At 40.8% G+C, this 13615-nt stretch overlaps 2 protein-coding genes across 5 annotated transcripts; both read right to left on the reverse strand.

The window, feature by feature from the left end:
- Positions 1-64: 64 nt before the first annotated feature.
- On the reverse strand, positions 65-2865 carry LOC139113300 (cyclin-L1-like). Of its 4 annotated transcripts, none has more exons than XM_070674350.1 (5): positions 2357-2495; positions 1771-1805; positions 1393-1577; positions 701-1285; positions 65-604 (listed from the first exon to the last, which is right to left on the reverse strand). In XM_070674350.1, the coding sequence occupies exons 3-5, from the start codon at positions 1569-1571 to the stop codon at positions 340-342; spliced, it is 1029 nt and encodes a 342-aa protein (XP_070530451.1). In that variant the 5' UTR covers positions 1572-1577; positions 1771-1805; positions 2357-2495; the 3' UTR covers positions 65-339. The 4 variants fall into 4 exon arrangements, with proteins under 4 accessions (XP_070530451.1, XP_070530450.1, XP_070530447.1 ...); XM_070674349.1 differs by having other exon boundaries at positions 1671-1805; XM_070674346.1 differs by lacking the exon at positions 1771-1805 and having other exon boundaries at positions 2357-2865.
- A 976-nt stretch (positions 2866-3841) lies between these two features.
- On the reverse strand, positions 3842-13496 carry LOC139113483 (protein suppressor 2 of zeste-like). The gene is made up of 6 exons (XM_070674689.1): positions 13258-13496; positions 10109-10252; positions 9929-10019; positions 9742-9845; positions 9218-9603; positions 3842-9107 (listed from the first exon to the last, which is right to left on the reverse strand). The coding sequence occupies exons 1-6, from the start codon at positions 13265-13267 to the stop codon at positions 5667-5669; spliced, it is 4176 nt and encodes a 1391-aa protein (XP_070530790.1). The 5' UTR covers positions 13268-13496; the 3' UTR covers positions 3842-5666.
- Between the last annotated feature and the right edge of the window lie 119 nt (positions 13497-13615).

Here is a 13615-nt window from a genome sequence, read left to right on the forward strand (position 1 = left end):
TTTTTTCATACAAGATTCTATACTCACGAAATTATTAAAAATGCTCCTCAGGTTTAGTTCAGTATTAAAAAAGAAATACATATTTATTGGCCTTTTAATTACATACCTGTCAATAATCAAATTGTTAAAACTTACGAAGATATAAAGTTTTTATTGGAAGCAACTTTGTAAATTCATCGTAATAATCTTAAAAAACTGAGTATTATTTTTGAAATAAACTGAAGAAATTGTAGTGGACAAAGTTTTGATGTATACATTACAAATTATGATTACAATAGTTATTCAAATTATATCTTACAAAACATCGTAATATTTTTTTTTATTATTACATGCTGATATTCAATGTAGCCGTCTGCTACGTTTACTACGGTGTTTGCTCGATTTTTCCAAATCTCTATCTCGTGATCGACTTCGTGATCTGTAACTACGCGATCTTCGCGACGATTTGTGGCTACCTGATCTTCTTCGCTGCGTTTTTTTGGGTTTGCTAGACCGACTATGGCTATGACTTCGAGATCTACTTCTACTGCTATGCTTTTTCCGTTTATTGGAATATTTTGTTTCTTCACCTCGTGATGGGGAAGTACTTGGTGATTTGGAACGCCTAAACAAATTAAGAAATTTTTAATTTCTTAATTCATAACGGTGCATGCTTATTCTTATTTGTTATTATTTATTCGTATAAAAATGTTATTGTTACCTGGGTGATTTTGTTCTCTCGGGAGCTGCATGCGTGCCACTACGACTGATAAATCCGCCCCAAGCGTTATGGTGTTTTGGCAATGGTGGACTCGGTGTATGTCCGTCAACGTCTCCGCCACGTGCTTTAGTTCTTGCTTCTTCATACTGACGTCGTAATTCCTCGACGCGCTTCTCTAACTGCTCGGGTTTTACACGAGGTCGTAAGTAAAGGCGCAAAATACGCCGGCACACGTCTCTGATTGCCGATTCGCTAACTCTAAATAATGAGAACCAAGCGGGTGACGTGGGTAAAGGCAACTGCAATTGACGAGCGGTCAAATAAACGCACGCGCACGCCACTGTCTCTGGTTGATAACGCAAAAACACATCGGAGCGCAACGAGTCGTTCATGTAATTCCAACTTTGTTGCATTAACGTGCGATTCTTCTCATATCCCAGTACTTGCAAATACATGACTATAATTTTGTGGGGATGTTTTACATGAACGCAGAAACCTAATTCTTTCAACACTCTTCTCTCCGACTTGATCACCTGATTCTTTAGAGCTACATAATTCTGATTGAGAATCACAGGCTGTATTGACCTAAAATTAATTGTGTAAATGTTTTTATATCACTTTTAAAGATTTCTTACCTAACTTAATCTAACCTATGCTCCTAATTATTTGTACTAGAAAATAGAAATACTAACTTTTGACTGGATACTTGTTTTATGTGATTAAAAACATTAATCACGTCCCTAACGCGCCTAGGTGCTTCCTCAATTTTGCTGGCTAAGTAGATGCAACCCATTGCAGTAGTTTCCATATTATGTCTAACTAAAGATTTGCTATAATAAAATCGTTGGAAAATTACTTGCGCCGTAGCCATTGCAACCTACACAAACGTAACAAAGAAAAGAAAACGAAAAAAGATGATTAGATTATGCTGGTTTGCAACAAAATTATTAGTATGTCAACAGTTTTTAACCCTTTAGGGACACAAGTAGATATTTCCATTGCCACATTTGGATTTTTGTTGTGCAACACGACTGTGTCGACTATTATCCAGCGTGCACGTTGCCACTCACATTTGTTTACATTAGCCACTCTGGAAATCGAGACTCTGGAAAGTACATACATTTTGAGCTATTTTTGCAAGTTTTGTAATAAATAAACAATATACAGTTGTAAATTCTGTCCGCAAAGGGTTAAAGTAACCACAATAGCAAATACTTTTTCCATATAAGCAATTAAAACTAATACACATATCGAATATTTTTTCTCTCTCATAGAATTACTTTAACGTTTAAATATCTTGTCAAGAAAACCAAATTTCTTTTTTATATAAAACTATTTGATAAAAATTGACTAAGTCTACACAGTTCCCATTTTTCTCTTATTATTATTCACACGCAATACCATCTTCGTGAAGCTCCGTAAAACGTTACCTTATTAGAAATATTAAGACGTATAAAACGTACGTATAAATGTACACGTTGCATCTTGTAATACAAATCGAAAAGGTGAACTGCGCGAAATTGAATTGCCGATTAGCACAAAAATGCGCAATAATAAAAGTAAGCCGCTTTTAACGATCAGCGGCTTCGTCCAGAGATTTTAAGGTTAAAATCGTTCAAGTTGAGGCTCCGACCAGGTCGGCGCGCGTAAACTCACCTGCGGCAGTTTCAGTAGAATCCCGGCCGTCTGAATGAGCTCGCATCCCAGTATCCGCAAGTCTGTCTCGGTTTCTGCGTCAAGACCGTCCAAATACGACGGGGTGGAGTTGAGCTTCTCGTCCGGCAGGAGACAATTTTGCAACGTCAACACGATCTTGCCATAAGGCTTCGCGTTCGATGCGTTCGCGGACTTGGTCGCCGGCGCCGTCGAGTTTTCCTTCGCGTTCATCACGATAACTCGCGCGAGCAATATGCAGAGAAAGAAACTAAATCTCTCCCGTAAAACCTACGGCGCGACGTAACCTGTACGAGAGATGCGGCGACAACGGCGGCGTCCGGGTCGAGGTGTAAAAGATGGCTGCTGCGCGCAGGTGTGATAACTTTAGAACTTTTGCAACGTCACAGAACTCAGCAGGCTGCAAAAACCTGATCGCGAGCTTGCAACGGGCTTACGTGACTCATTCCACTACGAACGAGAGGACACGTCGGCCACACGTAGAGCATCGGCTTCGAGACGAAGATATCGAGGCATCTGCACGTGTTCTCTCACAGCTTATCGTGTACTAGTAACTAGTGTCCAGTGGAGCGCTGTGATTGGTCGATGCGTAGTTTTTCTAGCACGCCGACCAATCACAGCGTTCCATCGATCGCCTGATCGCGAGCTCGTATCGGACTACGTGGACTCGTGCTACTGCGTGCTACTAGAGGTCACGGCGAGCACGTTGTTCGAGTTCGAAACGAAAATGTCGAGGCATCCGTGCGTCGTAGCCCGTTTCTCGTGTTGAATTCGAGGATTTAAGACGGTCGGGAGTGTCGTGGACTATCTCGCGAGTGTCCAGTGCGCGGAAGGATGACTCGACACGTCCCATCTGAGAGGAGGAGCAGGCCCGGGACGGGGCATCCTGCATCAGCGGAGCAACTTTTAGGTGAGAGATAATTCTTTTTTTTAATTTGTCATTTTATTAACTTAATTTTTACTTTTTTTTTTAAGAATCAAATGCGTACGCGTATTTTTTTTTTTGTTTAAACATTAACTATTTTCAGCACGTCTACATTAATATTGTTTTATTTTATGTTACAGTCACCGGCAGAATTCCACAACTCCGCTGAAGCTCATGCAGATTGGTAAGTCGCAAAAATATTTTTCACAGTTTGTAACCGCGTCTCTTGAACCGATAACACGTCGTCGACAATATATCGTTGATTCAATTATAATGACGCGCACGAATTAGGACTTGTCAAAAATCAGCGTACGCGAAGCATGCTCATAGTTTGTTTTAGTTGTATATAAAAACTTGAGAAACATACGAAGAAATATCACGAAGAAAAATCTATTAAAAAAAAAGACACTCGGGAGGGAATAATGTACTTTCTTTTTCGTATTTACTTTTTATTAAGTTACGTTTTTTTTTGTTCTTTTTTTTTCTGAAATACTTGAAACGCAGGAAATGCACCGTACTCAATCAACTTCCAATTTGTAAAATTAACAGGAAATCCGAGGCGAGAACGTGTCCCGCTCTCTTGCTATATTATAATAATTATAAATATATACACGTTTCCAAAATAATACAATGATCAATATAATACAATGTCTTACATGCGAACGCATAACGTATGCAACAATTATCGTACAACATACCGCTGTTACGCATGTTAATTACCAATACACAAAAATGTAACGTAAAAAAATAAGATACTAACAATAGCACATGATTGAAGGATCTTTCGTTTTCCAAGAATATGTCTCAGATCTGCATATATGTATATGGAACGGCACTTGTATCATATGCCACAATCTTGATACTCGATTTTGGTGCAACATACATTATAATAAAAAATATACAACTATAAATAGACACGATAATAAAAGCTCGATACATTAAAATATAATTTTTTTTTTTTTTTGTTACAAATTGTCACGATTCTATGTAAAAATGCTGCGATTGTATTCATTCTTCATTGCTTTATATACGGTGTATAAGAATATAAAATGCGCCGTCTAAAAACTGTAGTTTCATAAATATTTCTTAATTTTTTTTTTTTTTTCCACGGATTATCTTCAACATTCAAATGCTTGCTTTACGAACAGGGGGAGAATCTATATTCTAATCGGGAGATCTGATAGTGATAGGTATAAAATGGAAGATCAAAAGTGTTTTAAAATTTTTAACTTCTTTAGCTTGATGATGATAAACTAGCAAGTTTTGTCGTTAGAAAAATTGTCACGTATATCGTGTAAACGTTTAAATTTATATTTAAATACGAAATGTTATATGCAAATACGAATTGCTGTTGCTTTTTTTCGTATCTAATTGTCTCTGGCTTTTCATTACTTGTTTATACAGATACAAACAATTAAAATTCCCTTTCTCTCGGTTGCAGTCCAATCTCTACATTCTTAATATCTCTGTATTTTTAATTTCTCAATTTTCTTGCCATTTAATATTTATTATCTGTACTATATGTAGAATGAATAATCCAACAAATTAATTTTTTTATTTTATATACCTCATACAGAGTAAAATTCAAGAAAAAATGTTAGGAGATTAAGCAAGTTGGTCCCGATATGCTAAGAATACAGAGAATAGACTGTACACATTATTAATTTAGTAGTTATCGTGCCAATCGTTTTATAGACAATCCAACTTTTACAGTAAATTTCGAAAGCCTCTTAATATAAACTGTAGCTCATTTACCGAACATGTCATTTCAGTTTATCAAATTGCATCAATGATCAAAGAAAATTTTTCCTTTTTAATTATATAGATATTATATAATTTTCAAATTATCATGTTTCTTTCCTTCCGGAATGTAAGTAGTTCCAGTAACTTGTGTAGTTTTTATAGATTATTTTTATGTGCAAAAGATTATTTTTAAAAAATTTGAAAAAATAAGATTCTCGATCTAACTGCTCTTTACACTACGCGTTTTAGATTTTTATAATATACGTGTATTGCGTATTATAATATCGTTTTCAACTGTAAGACTCTCCTCACGCTACGTGACTCATGTAACTGTGTACACCGTAATTGAAAATAATTTTATGCATCTTTCAATTTGCATGGCAGTGCCTTAAAGTTTATCAGTTATTCAGCTTTGTCACACACTTTACATAATTGTTCTTACGTGTTTAACGAGATAACGAGGTAAAAAAAAAAATTACAAACTTCCGTCAAATTGATTAAATCTTGCGCCGCTATCACGTAGACGTTAAATATTACGTATTGTTTTTTCGAAACTTTGTGAGGATTCAATACAACCGCAAACGAAATTACCTTGGAAAATCTCATTTTCACAGAGATATATCATTACCGATTCTTATTATCGTTATCATCGCCGACGACTTTCTGATCAGATTTTTCCGTTTTTGACCCCTCGGGAAATTCCTCGTTCTTTATCGAGGCGTTTAAACTCTTGAGAAATTTTCCCAGATGTTCGGCAGCTATAGGATTGTTCGCCCATTCGGTTGAAGGAAAAACTGCAAGTAATCTTTTTTGCACAGAACTTAATTGTTTCGCGATTTCACTTGCCTCCGATTTGTTGGCTAGCTTATTTTTATCCTTAGCAGCGATCGAATCATCGACGACGTTGGTGTCAGAGTTGACGGGTGATTCCAAGGCTTTGGTCGTGTTCGGTGACGTTTGGACATCCGTTGATATTTCACGGTCAGTTGTAGTCGAGCTCTTACTCGAATTCTCAACTGTAATTGAACTGGAATCCGGGCTGTCTGGCGACTTGTTGCATATCACATCGGAGTTGGTGGTTTTGGTCTGACAAGACGTTGCACTATTACTTCTATTTGAATCGTTGCTATTAATATTACCATCACTGTTGTTAGCACTACCACTATTTCTGACGTTTGTGCTATTATTTCCTGGAGGTGGTGACGGTGAAGCCGTTGATGATACGACATTAGGGCTCATGGGCTCGCGATGCTGTTGCTCCTGCTGCTGCGCCGAATTTTCAGTGCTGATCGTTTCGCTTCTGGACTCGGAACTTGAATCTCTGCTCGTTTCACTAGTAGTTCGATCGCTATTCTTTGCGCAATCGTTTCGCGACAACTTGTTGTTTGTGCTTTCGACGTTTAAAGAATAACTCTTTTGTACGTGACAAGTTTTATTCGTAGATTCGAGTACTTCGTTGTTTTGAAAACTTAAAGGCTTATTCGAATTGACTGGGACTGTCCGACTGACGTTAACGTTCGTAGGTTTTTCAGTGGGCGGTTGTTTGCTAATGGGAACCGCTAAGGGTGCCACGGAAGATCTCGCTGGCTTAACGGGTGCACACTGCGCGGCTAGGTGACTTTTCCCCGCTATACTATTAATACTGGCGTTAATATTATCACCACTTCCAATCCCAGATGTTCCTGCACTTTCCGTAGTAGATCGTGGTGGTAATTTAAATCGTGCTGTATCTATCGAAAACTGCTGAAGAGTCGAGGCTTGTTGCTGAGCGTAGGTAGGCAGGCTCGGGAAGATCGACGCGAAATCAGAGTTCGATCGGCCGATACCGAAAGACGGCGCATAGACAGGTGTACGCGAAGACAATGACGGTAACGGCATATCATTTACGCGATGAGCAGCGGGTGTCAGAGAACCCGGAGGTGCCCGATAATATCTGTGACCACCCATGAGCGTTACTACTTGACCTTGATCGGAAATACCTGCCGGTTGCATGTTATCTCTGCCAGTCGTAACTTTATTAGTTTTATTAAGTTTCGACACCGGCTGTGGAATTCTCAAAGGATGTATGTCTACTTTTCTGTTGCCTCCACTCAAGTCCAAAATGTCCTTGGATAACTCGTGTTCTTTTTTCCGCTTGGTGGCTGTCGTACGCTGTTGATTAACTATTTCTCCTCGATCATTCGTCACCGTGGCCATCGTATGTTTCGTTATCGTCGCTGCTGTTGTTTTAGCTTTGGGCGGAGTAGACGGCATTCTGATTTGACCAGTCTTCAGAGCTTTCAACACGCGCGGGTCGACCGAGCAGTCGTTCAACGTGATGCTGGGATTTACTTTGCCCAGCGCGGCCTTCCGAACATTGTCACTGGAATCGTTAGGTTCGACAAACGGTCCTGAAGACACATGAGATTTTGGTGAGGTTAGCGTTATGCTCAAACTCGCCGGAATATTCAAACCGTATCCGTCCACTAACAGATCTCTAGTATCATTCGAAAGCAATGGACCAGTTGATACTTTCGTACTGTTCACGTTAGATACACGGCTTGATCCAGCATCGTGATCTCCCATCATGTTGATCGATTTATTAATAGGAACTATATGTTCAGCGGAAGAAGTACGCGGTAGCTTGTTAACAACGGAATTATATGGAGCATTTTGTTTCTTGTTAATTGGTGCTTCTTGTCTTTGCATAATTTGCGATGTTTTTCGACGCTTCAAATCCGCAATCGGTACACCCGGAGGACACTTTCTTTTAACTGCTCCAGCTGGAACAATCGGCGGATCGCTGGAAAAGGTATATACATCTGCTTTGGCAGCATGATTGCCGCTTGCAATGCTCACGCTGTGTGGACTTGTTCCTGATCCTGAATTAGACGGACGTCTATCTACGTCTTCGGTTTTGTGTGCGTATGTTCGCGAGTTGGCCGGTACTCCAGCAACGCGTTTCGTAATCATACTTGTCGTGATAGTACTATTATTCGCATTCGAGCCAGTATTTTCAATATTATTCTTTTTCTTGACTTCGTCGGAATTTTTCTTTGACGATTCTTCGATCTTCAAATTATTTTTTTGGAAAGACTTAACGTTCAAGGTATTCAACGCCATATTAATGTCTCGAACGGGAGACTTTAATTTGTTATCGTCCACCACTGATGGTTCTCTAGCAGTCAATTGAAAACCTTGCAAAAATTGTTTTTTATCTTGCTGCTCTGCTGGTTTTTTTAATGCAGTTTTCGGCGTTGCAACGCTGGTAGTAGGAGAAGTTTTTTCAGATATTGGAGTTCGATCCGTGAAAGTTACTTTACGCCGTTGCTTTTCTTGCTTACTCGACAATATCGGACTCTTCATCATGGATTTTTCCTTATCTTCATGTGGCTGTAACTGTGGAATTATTAACGCACTCGATGACTGCGATGTGTCTTTCTCTATATGGCCGCGACGCAGTAAAACATTGCTAATAATTTTTGGTTTCTTTGAATTATTATTTTGCGGCGGCGAACACTGCTTTAGCGTTATCTTTACACCGTTAGAATTCACAACACTGAACTCGGGATTGGAACTCGTAGGACTTCTAGCGTCCGCTACAGCAGCGGCGGGTTGACTTTTTAACACTTCGTATCTTCCATCTGGATTCTTCATTATCTTAATTGGACTTTTTATTTGTTTGTTCGAATCATTACATGTCGTCAAGAGGGACGTGGGCGTTTCTGGTGAGAGAGACGCATTCGTTGTTGGTTTTGTAATATTTGTAGTCGTTGATGACGTTGCTGGCATTGTTTTCGTCGTTTCGTCTGCTTCGTGTTTCTCGATTGTTATCGTTTGCTTGCAATTCACAGATGAAATTATTTCTTCATTGACAATTTTGTTGCTCAAATCTTTCACTGTCGTTTCCACAATGTCAACAGGTTTAATTTCTAATTTGGAAATTTCCAAATGATTACTCTGCGCTTCATTCGGTGGCAAACAGTCCCGGGCTCCAAGTCCCGGAGTCGATGGTCTCTGATGCAACGGTGCTTCGAGTCTTTGTTCCTCTTGAGCCACTCGATAAAAAAACCTCATTGGGGCAATCTGTGCAAAAATTAAATTCTAATATGATCAAATTTATTCATTATTTAATGAAAATCAAGAAGGTATTTAAAGAAAGATATTTAAATAACAAATTTTAAGGTAGTACAAACCCTTTTCCACGCATAGATATAAGCGACGTCCATGAGAGTCCAGTTTTCGGGAAGTGTTGCACGTCGATGGCAAATTTCAATGGAATATCTCGTTACGTCAACGCTATATTTCATAGCTATAAATTTCTTCAAGTGTGCCACAGTTACCAAAGCTGGGCATTGCAGATATCTTCTGCTAGCGATATTACCGTTGCAATTACTATTATTATCGTTAGTAGTGTTGGCACTGTTCGAGTTGTTTGTATCCATGTCGGTGGTACTCAGTATAGTCAGCGGATCTGCTCCCGGTGGCAAATACTCCAAGCTCAAACTCACTACATCCTCTGGATTAAATATTAAACGTCCGCTCACATCCTCACCACGTTGTTCCGGAGTTGCAGAGTTCGCTAATTATTTAAAATATCATTAATTTAGAATATTTAAAACATTGTTTATCAATATGCACCGCAATAATGAGTGTATTAATCAGAAATGCGGATATTAATGTATTATTTAATACATTTATTTCAAAAATAATCAATTACCGTGTTCGGGATGCTTTTTATAAAACTCTCTTCTCTTTAGCATTTCCTTGTGGTATAATCCAGGCACCAATTTATATACAATTTCTTGCAATGTCTTGTCAGCTCTGCAAAGAAAATTTACGATCTTGAACAATCTTAGAAACAATCTAATCTTTCGTTAAAATTATTAAAGTGAATTCGATCGTACTTAATATTTGGCTTCGCCTTGTTGATCGCATGTTTGCACGACGGGCAATGTGCCGCAGTATTGAGATATTTTAAAATGCAGCTTCTGCAAACTAAACGGGAGGGAAAAAAAAAAAGAAACGTTATATTCATAATCGCTGTCGGTAGTCACTAGCGAAATTAAACTTTCAAATTTACTTACAGGAGTGCAGGCACTCCACTACAGTTGTGGCATCTATAAGGTAGCCCCGACACAGTAGACAAATTAAATGTGGGTTGATGTCACGTAAAAGTGTCCTTTTGCCGATGCTAGCCATTTCTCTATGTAAACCGCAAAGTACGAAGTCTGTAAAGAGTAAACACATTTGTTAATTGACATTCGACACAGTGAACATTTCAGTTTTAATTAAGTTCCGCTATTTAATCATAATTATCTCATATAGTTTTTAAGATAAATGAACTGTATGTACGTCATACAAGCCTGCGGCATCGGCGCAAGGGCTCGTCGTCCTCCTTAAATTTATCGCGAAACTCTAATCTCTCCGTTGGCGCCGTCGGGAGATTACTTTCTCAGCGCTCTCAAACCTTCGGAACGAACAGCTGTATTCGCAACTTCGGGCTTTGATATATACAGAAGTGCCAGCGATCTATCCACCGTACCTAGCTGAATTTCCCGAAGGTTCCTCAGGTGGTTCAGGTAGCTGCTATCCCGTTAACTCCCCTTGCTACCCGCCGCCAAATCCCCCTCCCTCTCCCCTCTTCTCACGCTGCATATATGGGTATCGCGCGCGTTTCTCGTGTTCCCGTCCCTGTTCGGAGTCGTCCTTTCCATTTTTCCGCTCGCCCGCCGGCGCGGTTGAACCGCCAAGCATCCCTTGCAGCGTGGTGCGCGTACACACTCGCGCGCGTGTGTGCACGCCCGTCGAATATACCTCACGGTATTGATCGAATATCGCGGTATTTTGCGGCCCCGACAATAAGCTCGATTCACCCAGTTATCGCGTAATAACCGCCACGCGTCGAACTTGGAGGATCTCGTCGACTTAATTTTTTTTCTTTTCTTTTCCCCTCGCTCACGCTTTCGTCGTTGCGTCGGCTCGCGGGTCGCGCACCTTCGACGAGGAGCAACAACGTCGTCGCGAGCACGTGCTTGTTTTACGGCTAAGGGACAACCGATTCCCGCCATTAACGCCGGGAGGCGTACTTTTCTGCACCGCCTGCCGTTTCCATTTTCTTCCCATTTTCAGTTCGCGAAGGGAGGGACTCTCGCGATGGAATTAGAAGGGCGAAAAGACGCGCAGCGGGCGGCAAATTATTGCCGAAAGATGGCCTCGTGATTTATAGAGATCTCCGGGTGAAATAGAGGCGCGTAACGAGAAGGATCCGTAGGAGGATGCGATTTGTACTGGAAGTAAAATAATTCGCATCGGTTTATCTTTACACGACGCTTTATCCCTCCGTTAGTTACTCGATGCATGTCTTGGGTGTATGCACAACGCGCTCGGCGATGTCTAGCACTACGCGTCTATTTATAACTAGCTGCTACGAGAAGCGAAATTCTCATCGCGGCGAATAAAACGCGCGAAAACGCGCCGCGGACACGCGAGAGTAAAAGATACATCTCGAATATCTCGAGCTTCATCTCGAACGTTAATAATATCGCGGCGTTAAAACTGCGGCAAAATTACATGTAAATTGTCAACTGTAATAAATGTAAAATTGTATCAAGGACCTAGTGATACTACACGAATAACAGTTGCATGAATAGCTGCAAAGTGTTTTTTATTAAACGCACGAATAGAAAAGAAAATCCGTCTCGAAATTGGCACGCTCGCGTAACAATATGAACGGCATCGCCGAGGATCGCCGAGATTCGTTGAAGTGTAGAATAAAAAACACGTGTTTTGGAGATCAGCACGTGCTACGAGCATCTCCGTCATCTTCGCGCAGCGGTGAGTTGCGCGAGGAAAGAAAAAAGAAAGAAAAAAAAACAAAGAGATAAAAGGGGGAAAAAAACGGACGTTCGAAGCGGTCTTTATGTAGGAATTTTTCTCCAATGTTTTAACTTACGACAGACGAGAAAGTAATAAGATTCGTGAAAGCAGCGTATCAAGCAGCTTATAAATGATTTAACAAGCGAAAGATCGTTCGAGTATGTTTAGAAACGGAGACTCTTGATAATGCTCGATAGGCCAAGGTATCCGTCGGACGGACACCGAGTTTTGTTCGCATGTACATCAAGCCGTGATATTGCAGTTAAGGGTTCGACCATTCCGGCCAAGCTCCGGTTAATTTAATCTAGATTCACTGGAAGGTTCGATACAGTTTTGTTCCGACGTGAACTCCTGTACCGCTGCGTATCAGATCTTGAATTAAATTGGAGTTCGGCTGAAGTGGGTCTTAAAGATTGCTCGTTGACACAGGGAACGACCGACTGAGCCGTCAGCTGAAAAATTAGCTCCTATTTAGCTTCCTATAATGGTTTATTTACAATTAATATATTCTGAATTAACGCGTTTTAAAATCCGTTTATTGAATCTAGAATTTATTAACATATTAATGTAATTCGTATAATAATAATGCGAAGGCAACGCAAGGTGCAACGTTTTCGACGAACGAATACAATTTTAGAAAACTTCCGAGAGTGTTTTATCGAGCGCTTTTCTATTGACATCGAAAATGCGAGCTGTCCCACGCAGCACAAAGCTGAATGTTTCGAAGTATAAAAAAGATTCGACATCACGTCGGCAGAATTTTATGTAAAAAACACATATCCAGCAATTAAAAAAAAAATTAAAATAAAATAAAAACAAGTATTTTCTAAATGTTGGTATAAAGCACTTGGACGTGTTTCCAAATTAAAATTGACGATCTTTCATTCACTTTCACGCTGCGTGGGATGTTTTGATGCTTCTTGACGAACGATTGGTTTTACTATTTACTAATAATGCATCTCGGCTCACTTGTTTGTCTGCTGACGTGAAGTCTCGTGCGATTTCGCTCGAGACGGAGGCGCTGTAAGAAAACGCACAAGTGCAAGTACTGGCGAGAGAAGCGTAAGAGAGACAGGGTACATACATATATATACGTGAATACATGCCTGTGTGTGCGGAAAAAGAAGGTTCGAGATACGACGAGAAAAAGAATACGCGGGATGCAACGGAAAACAGACGAAGAACACTGTTCGTCGTCCGTCCGTCCCGTTGCTCCATCTCTCGGCACAACAAACGCAAATACTCTCTCTCTCTCTCTCTCTCCCTCTCGTATCGTCTAACCGGCGCTCTTGCGTGTGTGAATGCAGGACTCCGTTTTGTGTGCGGGCAAGTTTGGCGTGTATCGGTATGTACTTACGGTCGAGCATGCGAGCCTGTCGGCGAAGGCGACGAAGAAACGCTTCCAGCGTGCTCTCGATCGGGAGCGACGGATGAACCCACGCGCGCGCGAAGAATCAGCCGACGCAACGGCGACGACAACACCACGACGTGCGTCGTGCGTGCGAAGCGCTACGGTCGACGTCTCGGATCGTTCTACCTTCTCTTCTTCTCTCTCTCTCTCTCTCTCTTTCCCCGTAGTCGTCCCTCCACCTCTCTAGCACGGCGGTCTCTCTTTGTGCAGGGTGGCCAGCCTACGTTGTCGCGTGGTGCCGCACGTTCTCACCGTTCGCCGTGCGCGTCATTTTCAGGCCGATCGAGCGCGATCCGGGCGTATC

This window comes from Cardiocondyla obscurior, linkage group LG02 (genome assembly GCF_019399895.1).
Source record: "Cardiocondyla obscurior isolate alpha-2009 linkage group LG02, Cobs3.1, whole genome shotgun sequence".
Taxonomy (NCBI): Eukaryota; Metazoa; Arthropoda; class Insecta; order Hymenoptera; family Formicidae; genus Cardiocondyla; species Cardiocondyla obscurior.